This window comes from Coffea arabica, chromosome 2e (assembly GCF_036785885.1).
Source record: "Coffea arabica cultivar ET-39 chromosome 2e, Coffea Arabica ET-39 HiFi, whole genome shotgun sequence".
Classification (NCBI taxonomy): Eukaryota; Viridiplantae; Streptophyta; class Magnoliopsida; order Gentianales; family Rubiaceae; genus Coffea; species Coffea arabica.
In genome coordinates, this window is record NC_092313.1 from 37,497,877 (window position 1) to 37,523,960 (window position 26,084).

Below are 26,084 nucleotides of genomic sequence, written 5' to 3' on the forward strand. Positions count from 1 at the left end.
GCATCAGCTAATAAAAGCTAGTAATCTGGCCTCAGCTACTTAGAGACAGAAAAATAAAGAAAGAAATCACCGGAGTGTTTGACTGGCCGTGGGTGAAATGGAAGGCAGGGATGGAGATCGAGCAGCGCGCGTGCGAAGGCAAGCAAGCGGAGGTCGCGCGCTGTGGACGCTGCTGCGGATGAGTTGCTGCTCTCGGTTGCTGGGTTGGGCTGCAGGCGAGGCGCGCTGGTGGATGACTGCGCGGGGGATGCGCGCACGGGCTGCTGATGGCCGCGAGGCGCGGCTGGACAGCGGCTCGATGGACGGCGGCGGCAGCGCGATGGGCGGCGGCTAAGGAGAAAGGAAGGAAGAAAAAGGAGAAAAAAAAAGAAAAGGAAGAAGAAATAAAAGAAAGAAGAAGAAAAAGAAAGAAAAGAAGAAGTAGGGCTACGGTTTTTTCTTCTTTTCATTTTTTTTTTTTAGCGTGACCACCTAGCGTGGGCACGCTCAACTGCCATAGAGTCCGCAGAACCTGAACAAAAATTCCTTCTATCAGGCGTGACCACCTGACGTGGGCACGTCTAACTGCTATGGAGTCCGCAGAACCTGAACGAAAATTTCTTTCCCTCAGGCGTGACCACCCGGCGTGGGCACGTCTAACTGCTATAGAGTCCGCAGATTCTGAACGAAAATTTCTTTCCCTCAGGCGTGACCACCTGGCGTGGGCACGTCTAACTGCTATAGAGTCCGCAGATCCTGCACGAAAATTTCTTTCCCTCAGGCGTGACCACCTGACGTGGGCACGTCTAACTGCCAATTTCCTGCCACAAAAGCAACAAATCACTAAATGCAACTAACACTTAACAAAAATTCCAAAAAGCATAAGAAAACTAAAATAAAGAGCCTTGGGTTGCCACCCAAGCAGCGCCTTTCTTTAATGTCTTTGGCTAGACATTGCCATATTTATTCATGGAGGATAAAATCGTGTAGCTCGCTTCAGTGCTTCATCTTCTATGTAATCCTGATAGCCCTCGTAAATGGAGTAATTCTTGACCACCCGAGCTACGGTCTTCCATGGATTAGTAGATGGCGCCAAACAAACAAGTGATGATCTTAAATCTTCACTCACTCCTCCATCACGAGCACTTATTGGTTCGAAATATTTTGCCATCATGACTCTTAACTCATTCCTGGCATGAAATTCAAAATCGTCTGGTATAATAAAATCAATCTCACTAACAGGAATTAAAGAATAAGAGTCAGGAAAATATTGATCGAGGAATGGAGGAGATGTCACCGCATTTGGAGATTGTTCACTGGATTCATTCACTTGAACCATTTGATGTTGGGGTCTCAATTCTTGCTCTTCAACTTTCTTTTCAACTACATCTTTAGATTCTTCTTCTTGAGACTCTTGCAGTACCATGCCATTTGTCAGAATAATTGCACTCTCATCTTCCTCATGGTCGATAATAGTCGGTGAGGGCAATTCTTCATAAACTGGAGAAATCAATTTGGTCATTTTAGATGCCCATTCAAGTCTTCCTTCTTTCATCTCTTCACTCATCCTTTGTGTCTCCTGTTGAAGTTGATGTACCTCCTGTTGAATTTGATATGTGTTAGTAGCTATTAATTCAACTATTTCTTCAAGAGACATACCTGACATAGATGATGATTCTTGAGACTCATACTGCTGAAAATTCATTGGCCCTGTTGTATAATTATAACTGGAGTTATCCCACCATCCTTGATCATACCCGTTTGGATTAGGGTTATACCACGTTTGAGACCATGGTAAAAAATCTCGATAATTATTGAGTGGGACACTCAGATTATCTTGATATTCGGGGCACATACCGGTCGAATGATCCCTGGCATAACAAATTTCACAGGTTGCAGCAGCCATTCTTTTTTTAATAGAGTTTATTGCCTCTAAATATGCAAACTTAGAAAAACAATCAGTCTCATTGCCTTCCCCGAAAACAAAATCCATTATATCACCAAAATACGGAGTGTTAGAAGCCATAAACTATAATGAAAAAAATAAGAAAAAAAAATAAATAAAAAAATAAAAACAAGATGAACCCAAAAAGAAACAAATTAATCTGGCACCAGTCCCCGGCAACGGCGCCAAAAATTGACAGAGAAAGAAACGATTGGGGAAGAAAGAAAAGAAAGAAAAGAAAGGAAAGAAAGAAAGAAGGAAAAAGAAAAGGGGGTTTGGGCTAATGTTTTTTTTAGGAGGGTTTGTGGTAGTTTTGGTTGGGTTTTGAAAATGGGTTTTGGTTTATTTTTTTTGGGTTTTGGTTGGGCTTGAGGGATAAAAAGACGGGCTGGCCTGTGTGTTTTGGCTTGGGCTTTCGGCTGGGCTTAGGTAGTCTCCAGCCCAAAGAAATAAAAATGATGGCCCAGTGGCCCTTTTCCTTGCTCAAATCAGAAACCGAAAGTTGCACTTTAACCCCTGATCTTTGGAGTAGTTTTACTGCAGCCCAGAACATTTTAGATTCCTTTCATCTAGGTCCTTAAATTAATTTCACTTTGGTCCCTGAATTTTATCTTTCATTTAATTTTGACCCCTGAACTTTGAAAAATATAATTTTTGTCCCCCAAAAGTTTTTCAATTTTTGCAATTCAGTCCCTGGTGAATTTTGACTCTCTTTATTATGATTGTTTCTTTTCTTTAATAGCTAATTATGCTACTTTTGAATATACTTAACTTGTAATTTTTATATTTGCTTAAATTTCTTTACGTCTGACATATTAGTGTGAATTTAGTGCTTGTATTATTATTTTCTTTTTCAATTAAATTGGTGCCATGATCCTTTTGTTCATTGTGAGTATAATTAGGACAATTTGACTCCATTTAGTCACCACTTCAAACGGGAGGTACTCCTATTTTATTATTTCAATGTCAATTACGTGCTCTTATGTGCTCCTATGTGTTCCTATGTGTTTATATATCTTTATATGCTTTATTTATTTGATTTAAATATTCATTCAAATTTTCTTATATATGTTTTAGTTAGTTTTTATAATGATTCTAGAGGTATTTAAATACCTCAAAAATGTAATAGATAGGATAATTAGATTTGTTTTATTATATTTTTCCCTCCTAGATTGTAGTTAGGCGCACCCCGATGTAATAGATAGGTTGCGTGTTTATGTGGCTTATGTGTTAAGTGTTTTATCCGCTTTTCTTAGGATTTTGGCATCTAGATATTATGCTTACGTGTTATGTGTTACGTGCTCTTATGTGTTTATTTGTTTTAATTTATGCTTTATTTGCTTCGCTATAAATTGTTAATGCATGGCGTCACCACACTAGTCCAACGCTAGTTGTGGATTCTCCCTACGCTTAATTGCTAGTCCAATGCTAGTAAGGATTTTTAGAAATGGGCTAGTCCAACGCTAGACCCTTTAGGCCGTCTTGCGTTAGATTCATCTTTGTGTGCTATTCACTACATCTTCATGCATATTTTTATTTTTAGGATCTTTTCTCATTTGCATGATATTTCTTATTATATTATCCCCTACCCTCTATAGGCGCTAATCATGTCATTTAGAATTGCATCTCATTTAAGCTAGTTCATTTGCTTGTTCATGTTAGGATAATTGTTTTTCAAACATGGAAAATGGGTGATTATAGCTTTTTAGTTTAAATACCCCATTGATCCCTGGATAAGAAAATTATGTCACGAGTTTTTGCCTCCCATACCCTTTATGTTGCATTCCCTTTTTCTTTGATCACTTATATATGTATATAATTTAATTTCTTTTCTTTTATTTTAATTTCATCATTCGCATACTCGTGACACTTTCAAGGAATCATTTTGGCCTTCGCAATTAATGCGATTGGTTCAATCAAACCCTTGAATGAACATTTTGTCCCTTTCGATGTTTTTACAAATTTAGATTTGCATCCATGTAGGAAACATCCAAACGTGATAAAATTAAGGGTTAGATTAGGAAAATTTTGACTATATCTCGCAACTAGCTTAGACTAGGTTGAAAGAGTGCCTTAGGTTTGAGTCAATTAAACCTTTGTCTTCCCTTTCTTCAACCGTGACTCCCGAACCTATTTTCTCTTGTTTTCAAAGACCTGGAGTTGTCAAAAAGGGTTTTGATTTATTTTATTTTTGTCAAAAAATATTTTTTTGGGTGACTTGGTACACCAAAACTCCATACCAAGTGGCGACTCCTAATTTTTCTTCAAAACCCTTTTAAACTATATTTTGGGTCAAATCGTCGCATTTTCAAGTCCCATTTAGACCCACTTTCTTTGTAAATCAAAAATCATTTTTCAAATCAAAAATTCACTTTTTAAACCATTAATTATTTATTTATTTTCCATCGCGAAAAATGGGGCGCGACACTTCCTTCACTAGCTGTTCTCCACAAACCCTAGTCCCCTTTGCCCAGTCTTCCATTTCAACCACTAATCTTCCAATCTTTCATAAGAAAAATATCCCCCAACCTTTTGTGATCATTAACCCCCATCTATGTCACATTATAAACATCAAATTTAGGGCTTTTGATTGTCACCAAAGAGGAGTAGGACAAACTGAATTTCTTTCATTTGGGGGTTGAAATTGGGCTTGTTTGTTCTGCATTTTGCATTTTTTGCATCCTCTAACATCACTTTACACGTTTGAGGTAAGTTTTCTTGATTTCTTATAATATTTTACAGTTTGAAGAATTCCATTTCCTGAGTTTTCTGACATATTTTGTGAGGTATATTGTAATGATGCATTGTTGTTGTTTAGTTGCTCTTTGATGCTTAGAAATGTCATTAAACTTGTTGTGATGCTTAATATTGAGGAATTTGTACCTTTGGTGAAGTAATCTTATTTTCTCTCATTTATTAACTTCATAGAATTTGTGCAATTCACATGTGTTTCAATGCCCTATTTTTTGGTGAATTTGATGTGTTGAGCAATTGTTAGAACATCTTGATTTCTTTGCATGACCAATTGTGGCAAATGGTATGAATATTGCTCACATGACTTGAAGAGAAATACCATGAGTTAACGATGCAATTTTAAGATATTAAGATGTTAGGGAATGGTGATTTTTAGGTGATTTTGGAGCTGATTGTATGAGTGACAATGCTAAAATGCTTAAGTTACCATTCAACTCATATTAATGTGAATTAGGTTGGATTTGAAAAGGACAATTAGCATAAGAAGGGGCCTTTAACTTGTTTAGAATTCCACTCCTATTTTTGTATACTCATATAAGCTCACTTGTTTGTGAATGAAGGTAAGATGGTTAGAACAAGAAGAGCCATTACTTGAATGCCTACTCCTTCACCAAGTCCTGAAGCAACACCGTCAGTGGAGGAAGAATCTTCTTCACCTGAGCAACCACCATGGTCAAGACGTAAACAAGCATCCACAAGTCGAGAGGAAGCACCTCCAGAGTATGATGTCACTCGATTCACATCACTCGAGAATCAAGAGTGGGATGACGTTGGGCTGCTCAAGGAGATTATCATCGAGAAACACTTGGCGCCATGAGATGGATGCTTACTATAAGGTGTTGGCAGCATTTGCTCGACTTGGATAGGAAAGCATTCTTCAATTGTCGCGACATTACTATCCAAACTTGGTGAGGGAATTTTATGCAAATGTGGAGGACAAACCTGGACACAACGCTAATAAAATTGTTTCTTGGGTCCGTGGGAAGTGCTTAGTCATAAAAAGGGAAACAATCGCCAAGTTTATCAAGGTAAAAAATGACGGGGATGACGTGAAGTTGACTAAGGAATTCAAGGCGCGTGACCCGTGGTTAGTTGAGGAAGCTGTGGCATGCCTTAAGAGGCAATGTAGAGATCGAAGATGTTCCGGGAAGAAGATAGTGTATGCCGATTCTTTTGAAGCTCGACACCACTTAATATTTATCTATTTGCTCACAATGTGGTTCCTAAGAAAAGTGGTAAACGAGAGCTACAGAATAGTGACCTCTATTTCCTCGACAAGATGATACATGGGGTGGGCGCACAACTGACTGGCATTCCATTGCCGAGCGTAATTATAAGTTATATGCGCACCACAGCTAGGATGCGACCCGGTGATTCTTGCTTCGAATTTCCTCGACTCCTCTCCTTGTTGTTTGAGAAGCTCCAAGTCGATGTGAGTACTGACAAGGCAATGACCACCAAGTCCATTGATGTGGTGACTATCACCTTGCTAAGATCATTAGCCATCTCTACCGACTTTGGTGCTTCTTTACTTCAAGAATGCGCTATTGGGGAAGCTTCTACGTCCACTCAACCTCCACCTCACCTTCAACCAAGACCAGAAGCTCAAGAAACGGAAGCGCAACTGACTCAACCACCTCCTGTACGACCTCCACCACCTCCCTCTAGGTCTCGGTGGCAAGAGGTCCTCAATGCCATTTCCTGTATGGAGACAACAGTAATGGAGCGCATTGACCAACATGAGCGCATTATGACGGCGAGGTTGGAGAGGCATGATTGGCATCTTCGTGCATTGGAGGACCATTTCCAAATTCGCCGTTCACTTACATCGACTCCGCCTCCCACACATGGTGAGGGTCAAGCTAGGTCCATTCCTGAACCCAGAGGCGAAGTTGAGCAAGAAGCTCATGTTGAAGTCAAAGAAGAAGAAGCCTTGGAACTTGGCGGACACTCAACTTAATTTCCTTTGTTTTCTTTTGTTTTGGATTGTCTTTTGTTTATTTTTCTTTTAGTTAAGTGTTTTGTTTAGTTAAGTCTTTTGGATTGTCTTACTCCCCTACTGTTATATACTTTCTCCCCCTACAGTCTAAGTAGATTTTGGGATGTTCGTGATGTTCGAAATGTTCGTATTGACTGTTGGATCTCTCGTGCACATTGATTAGGGGAGTATTGTTTCTTTACCCTCTTTTCACATTGAGGACAATGTGACTATTAAGTGTGGAGAAAGGTGTGGTTTCTATGGTTGTTAGTGCATGTTAACTCTTTACTTTTGTTGAGAAATGCTGGAAATGATTATGGAAATATAGATTATGACTAAATTCTTGTTGAATTGTGGTTTGCTGGCAGGGAGTTTCGTCTATTTATAGGGGAAACTCTACAGAAATTTTCCAAAATCCTTTTCAAAATTGCACTTTGGCCCAAGAAATCGTGATGGATTGTCAAATTTTCCTAATGGTTGAACAAATTCAAATATGCTTTTGAAGAATTCATTTCTTTCGTGACTTGTGATTAATATTATGTGATTCTGATAAGTGCATTTTAGAAAGTATACTTAATAAAGTAGGGACAATTATGCCTTTATTTCTATCTTTAATGAGATCTTTCCCTTCACTTTGATTAACAAATAGGTGATTGCTATAGTTTATTGGTAATATTTTTTCATTTCCATGATAAAAGAGGGTTATATATATGTATATATATATATGTTCTAGAAAAAAGAAAAAAAAAAGAGAAAGAGAGAGCAATAAAATTGCACCGACTACTAAGTACTGAGCAACCGGGAATCTTCATCTAAAAATATCGATTTTCACGTAAAAAAATACTTCGGGTAAAAAGGTATTGTGAACTTGATATGTAAGTGCAGAGTAACCGGGGGTTTTCACCTAAAAGTGTCGACCTTCGCGTAAAAAGGCATTTGCAATGTTCAAGTGTTGCTATTTAGCATATATTTATGATACCCTTTTGTAGTAAAATTTTGAAAAAAAAAATGGATATGAAGGAAAATATTACCTTGTGACTATATGAGTCGGTTATTTGTGAAGACAAGTTAGGGTTAGAGAATGATTTGTATATGGTTAAATTTATGTATAATTGTTTCCCCTCTATTGAGTATTATGAGTATCGAGTGCATTTTGAAGAAGGGAAAATGCGGGTTTTCATCCCCAAACTTTGGGGTAAGGACACATTTCGTCCCTCAACTTTTGGGCACGACACATTTGATGTCTGAATTAATAATTTTTTACCAATGTCATCCTCAAATGGCAATTTAGCCAATTTTTAACGGAACTGGTGACGTGAAAATCACATGACCATTAAGTAAATTTAAATCACATTTTTAACAAAACCTGCCAGTTTCCCATAAAGAGCTGGTATGTTATGGGCAATTTATTATTTTTTTTTAACTTTCACATAGTTAATTTATGTTAAATACAAAACATACTAGTTTTCCTTTAAGCGCTATTTAACCAATTTTTCCTATAAAGAGTTGGTATGTTTCCCATACAGAGATGGTACAAAACATACTACAAAACCTGTCAGTTTCTCATAAAGAGCTGGTATATTATGGGCAATTTATTATTATTTTTTTTTAACTTTCACATATTTAATTTATGTTAAATACAAAACATACTAGTTTTCCTTTGGGTGCTATTTAACCAATTTTTCCTATAAAGAGCTGGTATGTTTCCCATAAAGAGCTAGTACAAAACATACTACAAAACCTGCCAGTTTCCCATAAAGAGCTGGTATGTTATGGGCAATTTATTTATTTTTTATCTTTCACATATTTAATTTATATTAAATACAAAACATACTAGTTTTCCTTTGGGCACTATTTAATCAATTTTTCCTATAAAGAGCTGGTATGTTTCCCATAAAAAGCTGGTACAAAACATACTACAAAACCTGCCAGTTTCCCATAAAGAACTGGTATGTTATGGGCAATTTATTATTTTTTTTTAACTTTCACATATTTAATTTATGTTAAATACAAAACATACTAGTTCAATGGGTAAAAATATGTTATGAATAACTCAAAGTTTATACTTTTAATAGTTCAATGGGTAAATTAAATATATGTTATGAATAATTGAAGGGCCAAATTTTTACTATTCAAATAGTTCAATGCCTGCTCAAATAATTTGCTCTTATATAAATAGTAAAAGTATGCAAAGTATATGTAATTTTTAAATTTTGAGGGGAGTTTTTTGTAACTATTAAAAATCTCAAGGGATGTTTGTGAAATTATCCCTTTTCATTTTTCATGCTGATTATTTCTTTTCTTGCCTATTTTTCATTTTATCCTTATTTTAGCTTTTTCCCCCCTTACGTACGAGACGCAAGTGTTTATTGATGGCTGCTTAGTCAAAATTGCCACAAGTTGACTAATTGCATGCAGGAAACTGGCAGGTTTTGTTAAAAATGTGATTTAAGTTTACTTAACGGTCATGTGATTTTCACGTGACCAGTTCCGTTAAAAATGGGCTAAATTGCCGTTTGAGAATGACATTGGTCAAAAAATATTAATTCAGATATCAAATGTGTCGTGCCCAAAAGTTGATGGACGAAATGTGTCCTTACCCCAAAGTTTGGGGATGAAAACCAGTATTTTCCCTTTTGAAGAATTGCTTCGTGATTAATAGTCAAGTTGTGAGAAGTGAATTTGAGAAAGCATATTTTCTATTCGGCACTTGAATTGTTGCTTGAGTGGGTTATTGTATTGCTTGAGGACAAGCAATGATTCAAGTGTGAGGGAGTTTGATAAGTAAATATTTCACATATATTTCGTACGGTTTTGCATGAGCTTTTGTCATATTTTTAGAGGATCATAGCCATATTTAAGCTCTTTTTGGTGCAAATTGCATCAAGTGTTGTTTAGTGATCGGAACTTGCAAAAATGAGTAGATTAATGCATAAACATGTGGTATTTTGTAGGTTGTTGGTGCATGAAACACTTCCATAAGATGAAGAAGAGGAAAAGTGCTAGTTGGAGGACAACGTACAAGTGAAACAAGGAGCAAAAGAGAAAGGAATTTTAAGTTGGAAACAGGGGAGAGAGATTCGAGCTTGGATCTATTTTCATCCCCTGTGATCTGAGCCCTCGTCTGATCTTCTGGAGAAGTGGATCAGAGGCTAGGCGATCCAAGCTCGGATCACATTGAAGAAGACTTCAGATACTACATGAAGAACGTATGAAGAAAATGCTGAGGGAAGTGACTTGAGCTCGGATCACTTTTCACCCCTCGGATCCAGGCCTCGGATCTTCCTCTCTCCTCTGCAATTTGTAGAACAACTTGTGCTCATTTCATATTTACTTTTTGACTCATGTTTCACACAAAATTTTGGCTGGAAGCTGGCAGACCTCTTGTACACTTGAAGAAGCAATATGTGAAGATTTCAATGAGGGGCAAATTTGGAAAGAAAAGGAGAAAAATACATTATTAGAAGGAAGTAAAACATATTAGAAGGGGTTGATATCAGATTTTAGTATTAGAACTTAGAAGTTAGTCTTGTCTTGTTCTCTCTAAATAGGATTTTTTTGTGGAGAACAATTGGAGACTTCATTGTACACCATTTTGTTGAAGAAATTGAAGATCATTCAAAGTTTCTTCGTTAACCTTTGCTAAGCTTTCTTTAATCTATCTTTTACTTGTGATTCACGATGTGTTCATGTAATGAAACTATGTGTTTTCTTCTTATATCTTACATGAGTAGCTAAATTTCTAGATCTAGAGAGTAGATGAAACTTATGGCTACTTGACATGAAATGAAATGAGTTACATTTGTTACATCTTGTATTAACTTGTTTACTTGTGTATGCTTATAACTTATTGTTGCTTGATCACCAATAACAAGCTCTTAGTTGTTATTATTCAATGAAAATTGGTAATAATGATGTAACAACATGAGTAGAGCTTAAGTAGTAGACTCATGAGAATAGAGGTACACTTAAGTGGATTAACTTGCATTTCATGAAGGAAACAAGAGTAGATCTAGTTATTTACCATAAGAATAGGGAAAACTAGACTATATCTGGGCCATTTCATCATGAGAATGAGATTTGGTAATATTGAAAATGAATCCCTAGTTAAACAAGGGTTGTAAAAAGAGGTAATTCTATTCATTTGTGTTGTTTATGCCAAAAGTGGAATCTACATCCCTAGACTCAAGTATTTAGTGAATTTTCTCCATATGTTGTCTTGCAATTGTCTAGTTAAGATTTGTAGGTAGTAGTAGTTAAAGATTCTCTTGCTTCAATTATTAGTTCATCTAAATAATAGAGTAAGTAAAGGACCTAGTACTTGTTTAAATTGCTCCTCATGGGATCGACCCGATACATGCCCTAAACTATTAATTTAACCTATATACTTGTAGTCAAACGAGTATAAATTGGAATTAAACTTGTACATATATTAAAAACCCGTCATTCATTATTGTTCTTTGTTGTTGGAGATGAAGACAAGTTATAGATTTGAAGAAAGTGTTTCTTTGTTGTTGTTGTTCCAAAAGTAAGAGATATGGGAGAAGTGTTTCTTTGTTTCCCGGTTTCTATGTCATAAGTATGATGTCCTTCTAAATTCTTTTTGGGTCCAAAAGGGGAAAAAACTGGTGGGAAAAAAATGGAGGGAGAATGAAAACTTTTCCTAATGAATTGATGTGGTGAAAGTAATTTTAGACAATGAAATAAATAGAAAAACATGTTTAAAGTAGCAATGTCTTTTGAAGGACATTTGCCTGACGGATCATCATAAAAAGCATGGTTTTCCTAACGAATAGGTTGGTTGTCATGAAAAATTTGTCACGAAAGAAATAATTTTTTGTAGTGTTCCATGTCAAGAACAACAAAGTCAATAGGAATTCTGAAATTCTTAACTTTTGTGAGCACATTTTCAAGTATACCTAAAGGATATTTTAGCTAATTGCAATGAAATGTTTGTTCGCTTAATTTCACTTAATCTTGATTTCTGAACTACACATGAAATCAAGGGCAAACTTACACGCAACTCACATAAAGCATTTGAAAAATTCACATTACCAATAATGCAAGGGATAGAAAACTTCTTGGATCCTTGAGCTTTTGTGGGGGTTTATGCTAAATTTAAGCACTACATTCCTCCATTAACCCTATGGCCTTGTACTCCTCCAAGTGTCTTTTCTTTGACATAATCTCCTTAGGAAACTTGGCATAAGATGGAATTTGTGCAATAGCATCTGTGTTGACACAAAATAACATGTATAGCGGAAGCAATTTTAACACATATAAAAATATGTGGGAAGAGGAGGAGAACAAATACTCACTAATTTAATTAACTCAAATCTCAACAAAACCCAACAATAGTCGTAATATTTCGCCCACAACAACTCAAAATCTCAACTATGAGGTTTTCTCTCAAATCCACTCTCGAGACTCAAATCAACTCAACTCTTCAAGTAATAACCTACCAAATTGGAAGTATTTATAACTGTGAAGCTTCCTAAAACAAATACAATTGTAAATCAAAATTTTTTTGGAAAATGATTTGAGATTTCCTAATTTAATATAGAAACTAAACAAATAAGACACTAAAAAGGACTAGAAAATAAAATACTAAGATAGCTTGGTTTAATTTCCTTCAATCTACAAAAGGGATGTCAATATGTAATTGTTTAAAAGTTTAACAAAATTTTCAAACTCTTTGTCACTCTTGCCCTTTTTCAATTGTTGTGGAAATAGAACTGGAAGTATAGGTGCATTTTGCTCATGAAATGGTTTTTCGCATAACCTATTCTTCTTTCTTGTTCTTATCTATCTCACCTTCTTTCTTATCTTTCATTTTCTCCTCTTTGTTACTCTCATTTTCTTCCTTTCCTTCATTAATTAGAAAACTGTCAAGCTGCCTACCATTGCGAAGAGTAATTGCCTTATAGTGTTCTCTAGGGTTCACTTTAGTTTTATTATGCAAATTTCCATGGTTCCTATTATTGATTGAATTAGCAATTTGACTGGTTGGATCTCTACATTTTTATAGATTGCAGTAAATTGGTCAATTCTTCTCTCAATTCTTTCAAATCTCTCCTTGGTGGAATTAGCCAATCTTTCAATGGCTAGGTCTATGCAAGTTTTGACTCAACGGATGCTTGTTTAGGTTGAAAACCCAATGAATTTATTTGTCTTTATTGTGCTCCTTAATTCTTCCATCCAAAATTAGGATAATTTCACCATATACTAGTTTTAGTATATGGTGAAATTAGTTGCTTTTCTATGACTATCTCTTTCATTTGCCCACTAATAATTTTTAGAAACCATCTCCTCAATCAATTGTTAGGCGTCTTCCATAGATTTGTTCACTAAAACTCCTCTTGTAGCAGTATCTATATTGAGTTTAGTAAGATAAGTTAAATCATTATAGAAGTTGAACAATAAGCCCATTAGAAAATTCATGATGTGGACATTTACTCTGTAGCTTCTTAAATCGCTCCCAAACTTCATATAATGATTCACCTTTGTATTGATGAAAACCAGTTATTTCCGTTCACATTTTTGCAGTTTTAACAAGCAAAATATATTCGTTCAAGAGTGCTTATGACAAATCAATCCAAGTAGTAATAGTTAAGGAGCATGTTAGTATAGCCATACCTTAACATTATTATGCAGAGAAAATGGAAACAATCTAAGTTTAATAGCATATCACTTAAACCATTGAACATAATTGTATCACATATCTTCGTAAAATTGGCTAAGTGTGCATTAGGGTCCTCCATTAAATTGCCGCTAAATTACTCTTGTTAAATAATTTGAATCAAGGCAGGCTTGATTTCAAATTATTTACATTAACTACTAGTCTTGCAATGTTAGTTTGTGCTCCAAAAGCACCCGACAGGGCATAGTCCCTCAAAACTTGGTGATTTGATTTACTCATTCCTCCGCGTTTGGCTTAGATTGGAATTGTTTGATCCAAGTTTCTCCTATACTTTCCTCCACTTGATTAGTTTTTTGTTGTGCAAGTCATCTTGCTTTCCTTGCTGTTCGTTTAATCTCATGATCTAAAAGAACTACAACTCGAAGTGATAGGTGCATACACAGCAAAAACACCAAAATTAGAAGATAAACTAAGACTAAATTGACACTGTGGTTAAATAGTAATTCTCAAATAAAATAAATTTAGATTAATAAGCTTATTTTTATCCCAATATTGAATTACTCCTTGATAACAGTGCCAGAAACATGATATGAGTTCAGGTTTTCAAGTAATCAAACCTAATTATTCAAGTATATAAACCTAAATACTTCGCTTTCTATAAGCATCTAGGTCGATTATGAGTACAGGATAAATTAGGGTCAACTCCACAAGGAATAAGTTTAATTACTAAAGCTAATCACTCGCTCTATTATCTAAATAACTCAAAATCCTTAACCAGAAAATAACAAAATTACTCCTACAACAACTACTGCAAGATAGAAATTAACTAATCAATTGAGAGAAAAATCCATGGAATCCCTAAGGTTTGTAATCCTTTGATTATTTGGACATGAATTAACCTAGTTGAATTTGCAATAATTTTACTACTTGTTAAGGATTTAATTTCCAAATTTTATTGGGCACTGATATCGTAAATGAACAACATGCTTGTGCCTAACCTCGTCTGCGACCATGGTTAAAAAACTAAACATAATTTCATAAAGATCTGTGAAATTATCAAAAAATCCATCTAAATACATTTTATACAACAGTGAATTTGATAGTTAGCTTTCAAAAATCTAGATTCGCATAGTGTTAACCAATTATCATTATTCAACAATGACTTAGGTGATTTGTAATTGGTGATTAATCAACTACAAATGTAAAAGCAGATTCAAGAACTAACAAGTATTAAACTTAACAAATCAACCATCATTAATTTAGTATCTCAAATGAACAACTTCATACTTAACTCTAGGCACAAAAGTCATAGCTTGCATCATTGTAAAGAGAGCAAGTGTAGAAACACAATCATAAAGTTACATAAAGAGTACTACAAGAAGAAGGGAAAAGATTAAAGTCACAAGATTTGTCGAATGAAGTTGTGTGTCTCAATCCTTTGTCTTCCACTTGAAGCTTCACTTGAACACCAAGGATCTTCACAAGCGATGATTGCAAGTTTCTTTCTCCAACACTTAAGCTAGACTTAGCTAGGGTTCTTCTTGTAGAGTTGGCTGCTAGGGTTTTGCAAGAAAGAATTGCACTTAATTTCTCTCCAGAAGTCTCCAAAAGAATCACTAAACTCCTGTAGAGGCCATGATGCCACAAAATTAGAGTGGAAATAATAAATAGTAAACCCTAAAAAGGTGTCTCAAAATCTAGCACTGCCTTAAGAACCAGCAGTGCAATTGATAGTGAAGAAATCTTAGTGGATACTAGTTAGCTTTCAGGTCTCCTTTTGTTGTTCAAATTTTAGGTTCAGTCAACTATGCAGCCAGCTTTGAAGGGTTTCCAGCCAGCTCTACCAGCTTTCTTGGACATTTTCATGCGTCGTTTCATCTTACTTCATGCGTGCACTTGAACCATCTTACTTTGAACTTCTAGATCAATGAAAATCATTTGTAAATCTTCTTTAACTTCATCCAATTATCTTCAAATTCCCTTCCCAATGATCCTCGTATCCTAAGTACCTACAAAGCAAGATTAAACCTCCATTTACTCAATAGAATTGCAACTTTCTTACACGAAACCAACTCGTACAATATCAGACTAAGTGTAGATTAAAACACTTCTAAAACTCCTAAACACACCAAAAGAAAACACACTTTACCTTACTAAAACACGTAAACTAAACACTTATAAGTAGGAATAGGGAGGGGTGGCCAAAGAACAGGTTCATTTTTGTTATGGAATTATTTTTTGATAGCGATCGAGTAGTGAAACTTGTGAACAGGAGAGCCAATCCCTGAAAGTGCACAGAATGTAGTAATAGTGCGTTAAAATTAATTAAAGTCTATGTAAAACATATAAATTTTTTCCTATGTAAAATATGTTTTCAAGCTTAAATTGTGCTTGAATTTAGCAATAAAAATCACTTTATGAATTTGAGTTTAGAATTGGATTAACGTCCACATTTTTAACACGCTTGTGAAATGTGACAATTATGAAATTTATACTTATTTAAGGCGAGTAGAGCAAGGAATGTACAAGAAAAGACAATTTATATATATTAGGGGGGACAAATTAATTGAAAACAATTTTAAGAATTCCTAAACTTTCTAAGCCTAAAAAATAATTTTCTCAAAGTTGAGGGGAGGTAATGGTCCAGCCTCAATAACATGTGGTCCCGTCACTGTTCTTTAGCATAAATTTATCTTTATATTGCAAAATTATGGGTTTATAGTCGAATGTATATGCCAATAATCACTTCTAATATATAAATAGAGATTAACGTGAAAAAATAAAGTGAGAATACTGGCTACAGGCAGGGTTTGCCAAGTGAAAATGCAGACTGTTCATTACGATTCAATTTCGGACTAAAAATATATCTAGTAAGCGTATATTTATTGACACGCAAGTAGAGTAACTGCAAAAGTTATTGGATGATAGTCTTTTAGCTACTAAATTAAGTGTTGTAATCTAGTTAGAAGACCTTTTCGTGTGTATATGTGTAAAGATAGTGGAGGGAGGGATGAGTTGGATGCTACTGAGAAAAAGAGTGTAGGTGAGGGATCCCGAGATCAAGATCTCGCATTTACGTTAAAAAAATTATAGAAATAGTGATGTATAATTTGCTAAAATCTCTTACTATAGTCTGGTCAATAAAAGTGCCCTTACATGAAAAGTACTTTGATGGGACATTGTGTCAAAATGAAATGTCTGAAATATAAATTCAATGGAGAGTATAAGCATGAACTAATATGGCTATGTAGTTATGATCTACTAAGTTATAAAAAAAAAAAAAAAAAAAAATTAGGTGTGTGTACATATACATTTGACTTCTACATATATACATATATATATTCTCATTGCAAATTTATTTCGAAAATCTTGCTAGAATTTTTCGCTTAATTGAGTACATATAAACTCTCCTCACAAGTGACTTTGCAGTCTATTATTATCTGAGGGACCAAATTGCTAGAAAGTGAAGTTCATAGCACAAGTTTTTAATTTTGGGTAAAATTGTCAGGTATTATTAGTATTCAGGGAATATTTCAATATAGTATAACTGCTCCAATTTTTAAAAAATCCACAAAGCATACCAACTACCTAAGAGCAGAACTTTTAATATTGAAAAACCAGAAAATCAGAAATTCAACTATGTCTGAAATTGAGAAGGCATTGGTTTTGGGATTGACGGCAGGACGGTGGAGATGGGATTGAAACCAATTTTTGTTGGCTACTGCTAAGGAAAAATGGAGATGGGATTGGCTTTGGGGCTTGGGAATCCTATGTGATCTACAGGCAGAACCAGCCAGCACTCCAAAATCAACATCTAATTGTTAGTTTTTCCCAAACAGGATTGATAGTTGGAATCTGGACCTCGTTTTAGTAGTCTGCCAAAACAAGGCGTTGATTGTGCTGATCGAGTCCCCATGGGTGACACGATGAACATGCAGTGGGTATTTCTGGTGATCGGAGTTTCTTTTGCTGCCATTAGCACTTCCGTGCAAGCTGCCCAAATTCCTGGCCCTCTCCCTGCAATATTTCATTGGTTCCACCTGGCACTGGAGCTGGCCTTTTTGGCTGTTTTAGTATCTAGTTACCTACAACGCCCTTACCCTAATGCTTCTCGTCTCATTCAGCACCTTGCAGTCCTCTTTGGCGTTGTTGCCTTTATACTGGCCATCTCGATGCCTCTCCTCCATCCCCCACTGAAGCCGTTATCCAAAAAGCTCTTTGTCATTGCTGTTCTCATAACAATCCTTGCCAATCGTTATTTTAGTTTTTGGGCTTAACATGGTGCCGATCGTTTCCCGCTTTGATGACTCACGAATTGTCCGACCAAGTTAAGATTATGCTTTTCACTTTGCCTTTTAACTTTCAAAATTCTCAGTTGTTCTGAGAAGTGTTGTTGTTTTTTATGCATTCTACAATGAAACAGGGCAAACAGAGACGATTGTGGTGGTGGTGTTGTTGGAAATATGTTGATCGTGTAATTTGTTTGATGACTAGTACTATAATTCGTTTGAAATGAAAAGGATGTTTTATGAGAAAAAAAAAAGAGAGAAGGCATTGGTTTAATGGTTAAAGTTTAGAATCAAGGAAATAGTAGTTTTGGGTTTAAATCCACTATCCCCTTTCCACTTCTTATCTCTCAACCCTCCTTGTTGGAAAAAGAAAAAGAAAAGTGGAAATTTCACGGATGGGGTATGGAAGACTACACGCTGAGGAGATGTAAATCAAGGGGTAATTTAATGGATTTCGTAGTTCTTTTTTCTTAAAAAGGGAAAAACGTCATTTAGAGATTTCTTGCAAGGGTTCTTATAGCAATGTCTTCAAGAGACAAACGTGATTTAGTGAGACAACACCTAATAGAATGATCAATTTGGACCTTACATCATAAATTACGAAGTTTAAATTTTGCATTTCAAATCTTTTTTCTTTTTTCCTTTTTTTTTCAAGCAAATGTTTCATTTCTCCTTTTCATAGCTTAGTGATAATGCTTTATATGTTATTAGTAATATTTGAATTTTACTAAACAAGAAATATATATATATATATAGAAAGGTAGTTTACCTCATGTTTCATCTTACATCGCTTCATGCAGGTAATACCAAGAAATTGCACATTGGCCTTGGGGAACACGTTTAGATTTATGCAAAAGAATATGCACGAAAATCCAACGTATACATAATCCAAACATCAGATATTTGTGGTTTGCAATCTTTGTCAAAATTAAAGACCAAGTAGACAGGTCAATTTATACAGGGTACACGGCCCCTTAACAATTCCCAAGACCTGCAGCCTGGTAATTTCTTAGCCAAACTTCTTTTTCTTTTTCCTCTTGCGCTTCGAGGGTAAGCTGTTATTTATTCATCCAGGCTTGTTTTCTTTAGTAGAGCGATCCAAACTAAAAAGAAATGAAATTGTTTGCTAGCAATTTCCTGGTTATTTCACCACATTGCCTGTTAAGCTTCATATGAAATTCAATTTAGTTTCGTCTAATTGTTATGGCACCACCGGAGAACCTTTTTCATCATTTTCCCATCACTTCCTACACTTTTATTGAGGGATGAAAACCATGTAATCTGATTTTGAGCAAAAGTAGATCAAATTACTAGCCATTTTCTTAACTATTGTGGTTCACCTAAATTTAAGTAGAAAGGATAGAAGAATGGGAATATGAAGCGACCCCAGCGACCCCAAAAAACTTGACGCGGTTCTCTACAAATGATAAGTAGATGGACATGAACGGGAATGGTGCACTACCCTTTTGAATAGGTTGTACCACATCATAAATTAATTTGTACATTTTTGCAATAGTGCAGTAATATTTAGCTATTATTTATAATAACTCCTAAACATGAAAAAAAAAATCTAAACGTCACCCTTTTTCGTGTATTGTAAACTAATAATGTGTTTTTAAACAACGTACAGACTCTAGAATTGAAAAAAAAAGGGCCAAGATTCATCTTATGATATGATAAGATATTGAATAATTGAAATTTCCCTACGAAAATTTTAAAGGTTATCATTTGTGGGATGTTGAAAAACGAAATGACAGTAAAGTTGAATTTTAATTATATGACATCTTATATAATTTATAGTTTCACACTGAGAAGCTGCACCAATTACAGCACTACAGTTCTTTAGCCAAGTAGTAAATAAAATGTACAATAGTATACATTGTTGCCCCTTTTCCATGTATATCTCCCATAGTTCATAAGTACTTTCTGACAGTTTTTCTGCATTGTTTCCTCTCAATCACCTCCCAAATCAGAAATCTTTTGAGAGATTTGCACTGTAAAACCATCAAGCTGAACACTATAAATGCATATAGCCACATCTTGATCTTGAAGCATACCACAAGCTCATATTTACTACTTTCAAACAAAAAATACACACACTCAAACACACAAAAAGAAATTTCGCTTGATGGAGAACAGTAAAGGAAAGCGTGAATCTGTAGAAGGAGATTCCAGCAATGGAACTTGGGCAGGTTCCTTTAAGAAAAATGGAAGCGTGATTCCAAAAAAAGGAAAGCCTGTACTCCATATGGCGGTAGAGAAATTTGTGAAAGGTGCTGTTTCCGCTTGTCAGAAGAACAAGGACAAGAATAAGGTCAATCCTTATGGTGGTTCCAATGCTTGATATGGTTACACAGGGTGCAAGGTTACTTTGCCAAAGTTTTCTTATCTAGAAAACTTGACAAAGTTGAATTCTGCCAAATTTGAATTGACACATCCAATTTTGGCAGAATTTAAGTGAGTCTAGTTTTCTAGTATAATTTAATTTCGGTATAATCTATGCACTATAATATGTTGTTGTTTGAAGTTTCTCATTCCCTTGTATCGTGTGATTTTTCTTTTTCTCTTTTCCCGTATGTTGAAAGCCATTCCATTGTATTGCTAGAATTGAACTTTTCATTTGAGTGACCAATTATTTAGGTAAGTACAATATGTCGCATCTTTGTGGGTCCTGTATTTAGTCATATGTTATTGGTTACTTTTTTTCTGAAATCATTTCTCATCCTTATTATATTTGTCTACCCTCTATTTGGAAATACAAAATTATACCTCACTGAATTCACCAATACAAACCCACCAAAAAAAAAGAAACAAATTAATACCCTCCAACTCTACTAATATTTTAGATAGCAGTTCAAGATGGAGCATAGGGACATAAGTGACAAAATGCTGAAAAAAAAGAAGAAAAAAACAAAAATCCCTATCGACCCTTTCATTCATGGGCTATGGCAAATGCTAAAGACTTTTTATCTATTTTGTCTTTTACCAGTTTGCCAGTGTTTAGATATTAATCACTTGTGTAAGGATTGGATTGTATTGTAAAATGGAAGAAATTGTAAGTAAAAGATTTTAGCTTCAAACCCTCCATCATACAAAAAAAAAAAATGTTAATCACTTGTCAGTTGACACACGCAAGCACCGACACTATTAATGCCAGACATATATATATCTCTTCTACTTTCAACTACTAAGTCCTTCCCCCTTATAAAATATTTAAATTTCCTAACAATTACCTATAACACTTTTTAAACTGCATTCTTTTTTAATTTTCACCTTTACAAATTGTTATTTTTATTTTTACAAAAATACTCCTATGATAAAACCGATACCTATGCACCACCACACACATGCATGCACATTTGATAAGAGAAACAAGCATTGTAGTTATATTCCTTTCAGACTAAAACGACAAATATGGGACTCATGTGTCAAATTTGTCTCTCTTCTTTTAGAGGCTTCATTTGTTGCCAAAGAACATGAACTATTTTTTTTTTCTTTTTGTCTTTCTTTTTCATTCTATTTGCAATTGCATTTGTCTCTCCTCTTTTAGAGGCTTCATTTGTTGCCAAAGCACATGAACTGTTTTCTTGTCAAATTATAGTTGCCTAATACTGTAGAATATTCTTAAGATTCTATATAATTACTAAACCTTCAGCCTTTCATCGTATATCTAATTATTTCTGGACTTTCAGCAAGGGTGCGTGGGCCAATGCAACTCTCTTTGTCTGCATCTCATGTGTTTGTTGACTAACTGACTAATCAAACTGTGTGAAACGTCGTCTAACTTTTGTATCTTGTAAGTTTGATTAATCATTGAATAATTACAACCTATGACTTGCTTAATTATCATTTGTTTAGGTATGAACCAAGTTACAAGTAAGTAGAACGCGGCTCTTTTTTTCTTTTTGTGTAAATAGAAGGGTTCGAATCCAAAATATCTCATTTACACTCCCTCTCTCATACTACCCAACCCACCCTTAAGATTCTTCTAATCAACTAAGTAATTAAGTAGTAGTAAGATTTAGTACTAAAAATAGAAGCATTGACATATACTATGTATAAAAGTTGATGCAGTCAAAGAAACAGGTAAGATGCTTTGAACTGCTAATATCAATATTATATCCAGTTAGCTATTAATAAAAAGTTGTCGTGCTTTTAATTCTTGATGTCTAATTAATTGAATAGATTAAAGCTTTGATTAAAACCCAGGCTTCATTTTTATATCGTGTTAAATTGTCTTATTTGTTACATATCTTCTTCGATACCCAATATGCTTGTGGTCTAATTTAAATTGTTTGCAAGACTTTGCGAATCTTTTGGAGTCATAGACAGTAGATAATCAAGCACCTAAAGCACAAAGGAATTAGCAACAATTATCCAGCGCAAAAACCAACCAGGATGATTTTGTCCATATGCGAACGATTTGTTCTGTTCTGAATCAAGTGCCCCCCCCTCCCCCCTTCCCAAAATAAAGGTATGGAAATTCGAATTGTCACAAATGATCAGATATTCAAGTTCCAAACACCACAAGCAACTCAATTGTAAAAAATAAAGTGGAATTAAGTAGAATTTGTGTAGAGAACCCAAGATTTAGAAGTCTTGAATTCAAATCACCCTTTCCCCTCCCCACTTCTTAAACCCTACCCTTCTCCCTTTCTACTTTTTAAATCCCAAACTTCTGCATAATGCAACTTCATATATTCAGCATAATGGCACTTTATATTGCTTCCTAGACATATTCAGCATAATGCCACTTTATATTGCCTCTAGTCATTTTCTTTGGCCCAAAAATCAAAGTTGAGAATAAAGTCATCTATATTTTAATCAACTAACTGGGGCATTGTTGAATTGACCTACTCGTGAGTAGCTCTCAAGTAGCTTGGCCAAGAGCTCGGCTAACACTCGGTGCTCGCGAGTAGCTCTGTCAAGAGCTCGGCTCGGGCTCAGTTTTGACTGAGTGCGAGTCTAGTTCGAGTTGCTCATTTATATATCAATCCAGACTTGAAGGCTCGATGAGACTTATCCAACACAGTATAATTAATAATTATATATTTAATTATTACATTTCTTTTAGGTTTGGAAGTTTTATAAATTACTAAAATATCGTCTCTGCCTTCTAGTATCCCTGGGTCATATAGTCATTTCGCATGGAAATAAAATAAAATTAGGCAGAAGTGTAACAAAATTGAGCTTTCTCGCAATTTCTCCTCTATTTCCAATTCACCTTGCTCTTCTTGCTAAAGCTCCCCACAAAGTGACGAAAACGAACAATACAAGCTCTAAACTAAGCTTCCTTCTCAATCTTCATGTCAAATTTACCCCATATGAAACAGACCTTCCCTCTTTGAGCTTGAGCTTTCTCTTGTATTTGATTTTGTCGAGGGGTTCGATTTTAGGTGTTCGGAATGCACAATCCCTAAGTTGTAGAATTCGCCATTACTGAGCTTGCTCTCTTGAGCTTTAGTCATTAACTAGAAAAAGGTAATGAATGGTTGTTTATTACTGTGTTTGCTCTCATTTCAATCACTTCATAAATTCTAACATTGGGTGTTTTAATTCATTGTTTCCAATGGCTGAAATTGGGGGTTCCACAGCTTGAGCCTCACGGGAAGGCAATGAAAACCATCAAGCCATCAAGGAAAGATGCAGAAAGAAGTTGGCACTTCGACAAGTGCTTCAACATTCGTCGCCAGAGCTAGAGCTGGATCACTAGGTAAATAGCATTTTGCTCTACTTATACTTGGTGTCCCCCCATTTTTCTATTTTTGCTGACTAAATATCATTAGCTGTTATTGTTAAGAGTGGTTAGTGGTTAGTTTAGTTTTTAATAAATTGCTACTAGATAAATGGACTATAGGAGCTATCCTTGTTTGAGTAGTGGATTTAGTGGTTTTCTCTTGTAAATTGTGTGGCCAGTGCCCTAGTTTACATTTGTTTACAAATGGAGTTTATAGAACTCTTCATCAAGTATTGGCTTTAGTTCTTAGCTTTTTGGCTCTTCTAGTTTGCTGGTTGTTGAGAAAATGCTTGGCAAATGTATGTTTAAGTGTTAATAACAACACAAAGCTAAGGAAAGTGTAATTGATTGTTAGGTACTTAGATTGCCATAAAACTGATCACATTAGCATTGAAAATGCTACTTTGGATAGTTGTTAAGGCTTAAGAGTCTAGGACAATAAAATTTACTACATTGCTGTCTGTTTTAGGGATGTCTACCAGCCCACCCGAAGTTCAATCGATCTCATAGCATAATGCCTCTACTGCTGATTCATCCATTTCATGTCAATTAGACCGCCCAATTGTGGTGAGTAATGACGAGGAAAGGCAAGGAATTGAAGGAAAACCATCCGGCACCCAAAATGCTCCTTTGACAAATAAAGAAGAACTTGTACGAATTGTGGAGACTGAAAATAATGTACGAACTACTGAGGGAGACAAAGGAGAAGATGCATTTCATGTTTCGAAAAGAACCAAGACATCAGAGGCTTTGGGTGACTACAAAGAATTTGAAGAAAATGGCACACACCATGCAATTTGTCTTCATTGTACGAAGAAAATATCACGGGGAAAAACCAAGCAAACCACTAGCAAGTGGAGGCATCGAAACACTTGCTCGGCTAGAAAAGCAAAGCTTAGGCAGGTTAACCAACAAACAAAGATAAATTTCCAGCCATGAGATTCTACTTCACTAGCTGTCCCGACCCTACATTTAGGTAAATTTAACATTGAGAAAATTGAAGAGGATTTTGATACATGAACACCCGTTCAGCATAATTGAAGAGGAGGGTTTCAATTTGATGATGAAATGTGGGATTCTTGAGTGGACAAATATCTCACAAACGACATCAAGAAATGGTTGTCAACGAGTATATGAGTTCGGAAACAAGAAATTAAAGAGCATCTTGTCTTGAGTGAATAAAGTCAGCATAACAACTGATATATGGAGGTCTAAAAATCAGATAATTGAGTACATGGTCATCCTTGGTCATTGGATTGATCAAAATTGGAAGTTGTAAAAGCAGGTTCTCAATTTTGTCCACATACCACCACCACGAAAAGGCATTGAAATCTTGGGTGCAATTTTTAAATGTGCAAAGAAGTGGAATATTTAGAACAAGATGTATACTATTTCAGTTGACAATATAACACATAATGATGTCACCATGAGACTTTTGAGAGATGATTTCTCTAGATCCAAAAAGCTAGTCCTTGTGGGCAAAATTTTCCATGTCCTCTGCATAGGTCATATTTTGAACCTTATGGTTCAAGATGGCCTTGGTGAGATTGCTAATAATGTTGAAAATATTAGTAAGAGTGTTGAGTTTGTGAACCAATCTGATACGAAGAGGCTTCTATTTGCTGAGATTGCTCAACAATTACAAATATTGGGCAAAATTTTAATCCATGATTGTAGGACCAGGTGGAATTCGACTTTTGAAATGCTAAGTTTTGCGGTCAAGTTTAAGAAGGTTTTTCCCCGATTTCAAGATAGAAAACCTCAATATGATTGTTGTCTATCTATTGAGCACTGTGCTAAAGTAGAAAAGGTGTGTAGCACTCTAGAGACCTTCTGGACTGTCATGCATAAAATCTCGGGTAGTGATTGTTTCGTTTGGAAGATTTTTAAGGTGAAAATGCTCTTAGATTCAAGATTGAATGATGAAGATGACTTCACCCAAGCAATGGTTCATCAAGTGAAATTCAAATTTGATGAATATTGGGGCAAATGTAAATTGTTAATGGCAATAGCTGCAATTTTGGATCCAAGACAGAAAATGCAGGTCATAGAGTTTGCCTTTCCAAAAATATATTCGCCCTTTCAAATGCACGAGAACATCCCCAATGTCCAGTAAGCAATCTTTGACATATTTGAGGAATATGTGGCTGAAGCTGTCGATATAACTGGAAAAGCATTTGAGTCACATGATGGTTCATCTGATAGCCAGGGTCCAATTGCACCTAAGTCTTTTGATTAGGATACTTTTGATGAATTTTGTGTAGAAATGGAGACTTCGGAGCCTCACAAATCTGAGTTGTCAGATTATTTGGATAAGTGTCGGCATTCGATTTGTGAGAACTCAAAAAAAAATTATATATATATTTATTCAAGTGTTTAAATCATTTAATTAATCCTTGAACTATTTATGCACATGTTTAATTTCCTATCTTTTCTCAACTTATTTGTTTTAAATCATTTTTTTATCTATTAGTTATTGCTTAGTAATTTAATCACTAGTTGGATTAGTAAAAATCTTTTACGCACACGTTTTAGTGTAACTAGCTACGTTAAATTTTACTGAGCCATACTAGTGTGATCAACTAGCAAAACATGATCTTAACCATGAGAGTGTAGTAAGATTTGAATCTTGAAGGAGATTGACAAGACTTGAGAGTTGAATCCTATTCACTCACTATTCCTAGTTGACTTGGAGTTTCTTGTAAAATAAACAAACTCACCTTTTTCTCTCATCACTTTTTCCTCTTCCTTTCCCACTCCTC

The 26,084-nt window shown here is 35.3% G+C and overlaps 1 protein-coding gene and 1 non-coding gene across 2 annotated transcripts; both read left to right on the plus strand.

Annotated features, from left to right (window-relative positions):
• The first annotated feature begins 13,090 nt into the window (after nt 1–13,090).
• On the plus strand, nt 13,091–13,197 carry LOC113733591 (small nucleolar RNA R71). The gene has a single exon (XR_003459095.1). It is a non-coding gene; the product is annotated as a small nucleolar RNA R71 (small nucleolar RNA).
• An 11,506-nt stretch (nt 13,198–24,703) lies between these two features.
• On the plus strand, nt 24,704–25,561 carry LOC140036275 (zinc finger BED domain-containing protein RICESLEEPER 2-like). The gene is made up of 2 exons (XM_072077626.1): nt 24,704–25,366; nt 25,460–25,561. The coding sequence occupies exons 1-2, from the start codon at nt 24,704–24,706 to the stop codon at nt 25,559–25,561; spliced, it is 765 nt and encodes a 254-aa protein (XP_071933727.1).
• The last annotated feature ends 523 nt before the right edge of the window (nt 25,562–26,084 follow it).

Coding starts and splice junctions, on each gene's coding strand:
- LOC140036275 (XM_072077626.1), top strand. CDS start 24,704: ATGTATACTATTTCAGTTGACAATATAACACATAATGATGTCACCATG. Junction 25,367..25,459: donor ATCCAAGACAGAAAATGCAG/GTCATAGAGTTT, acceptor GACATATTTGAG/GAATATGTGGCTGAAGCTGT.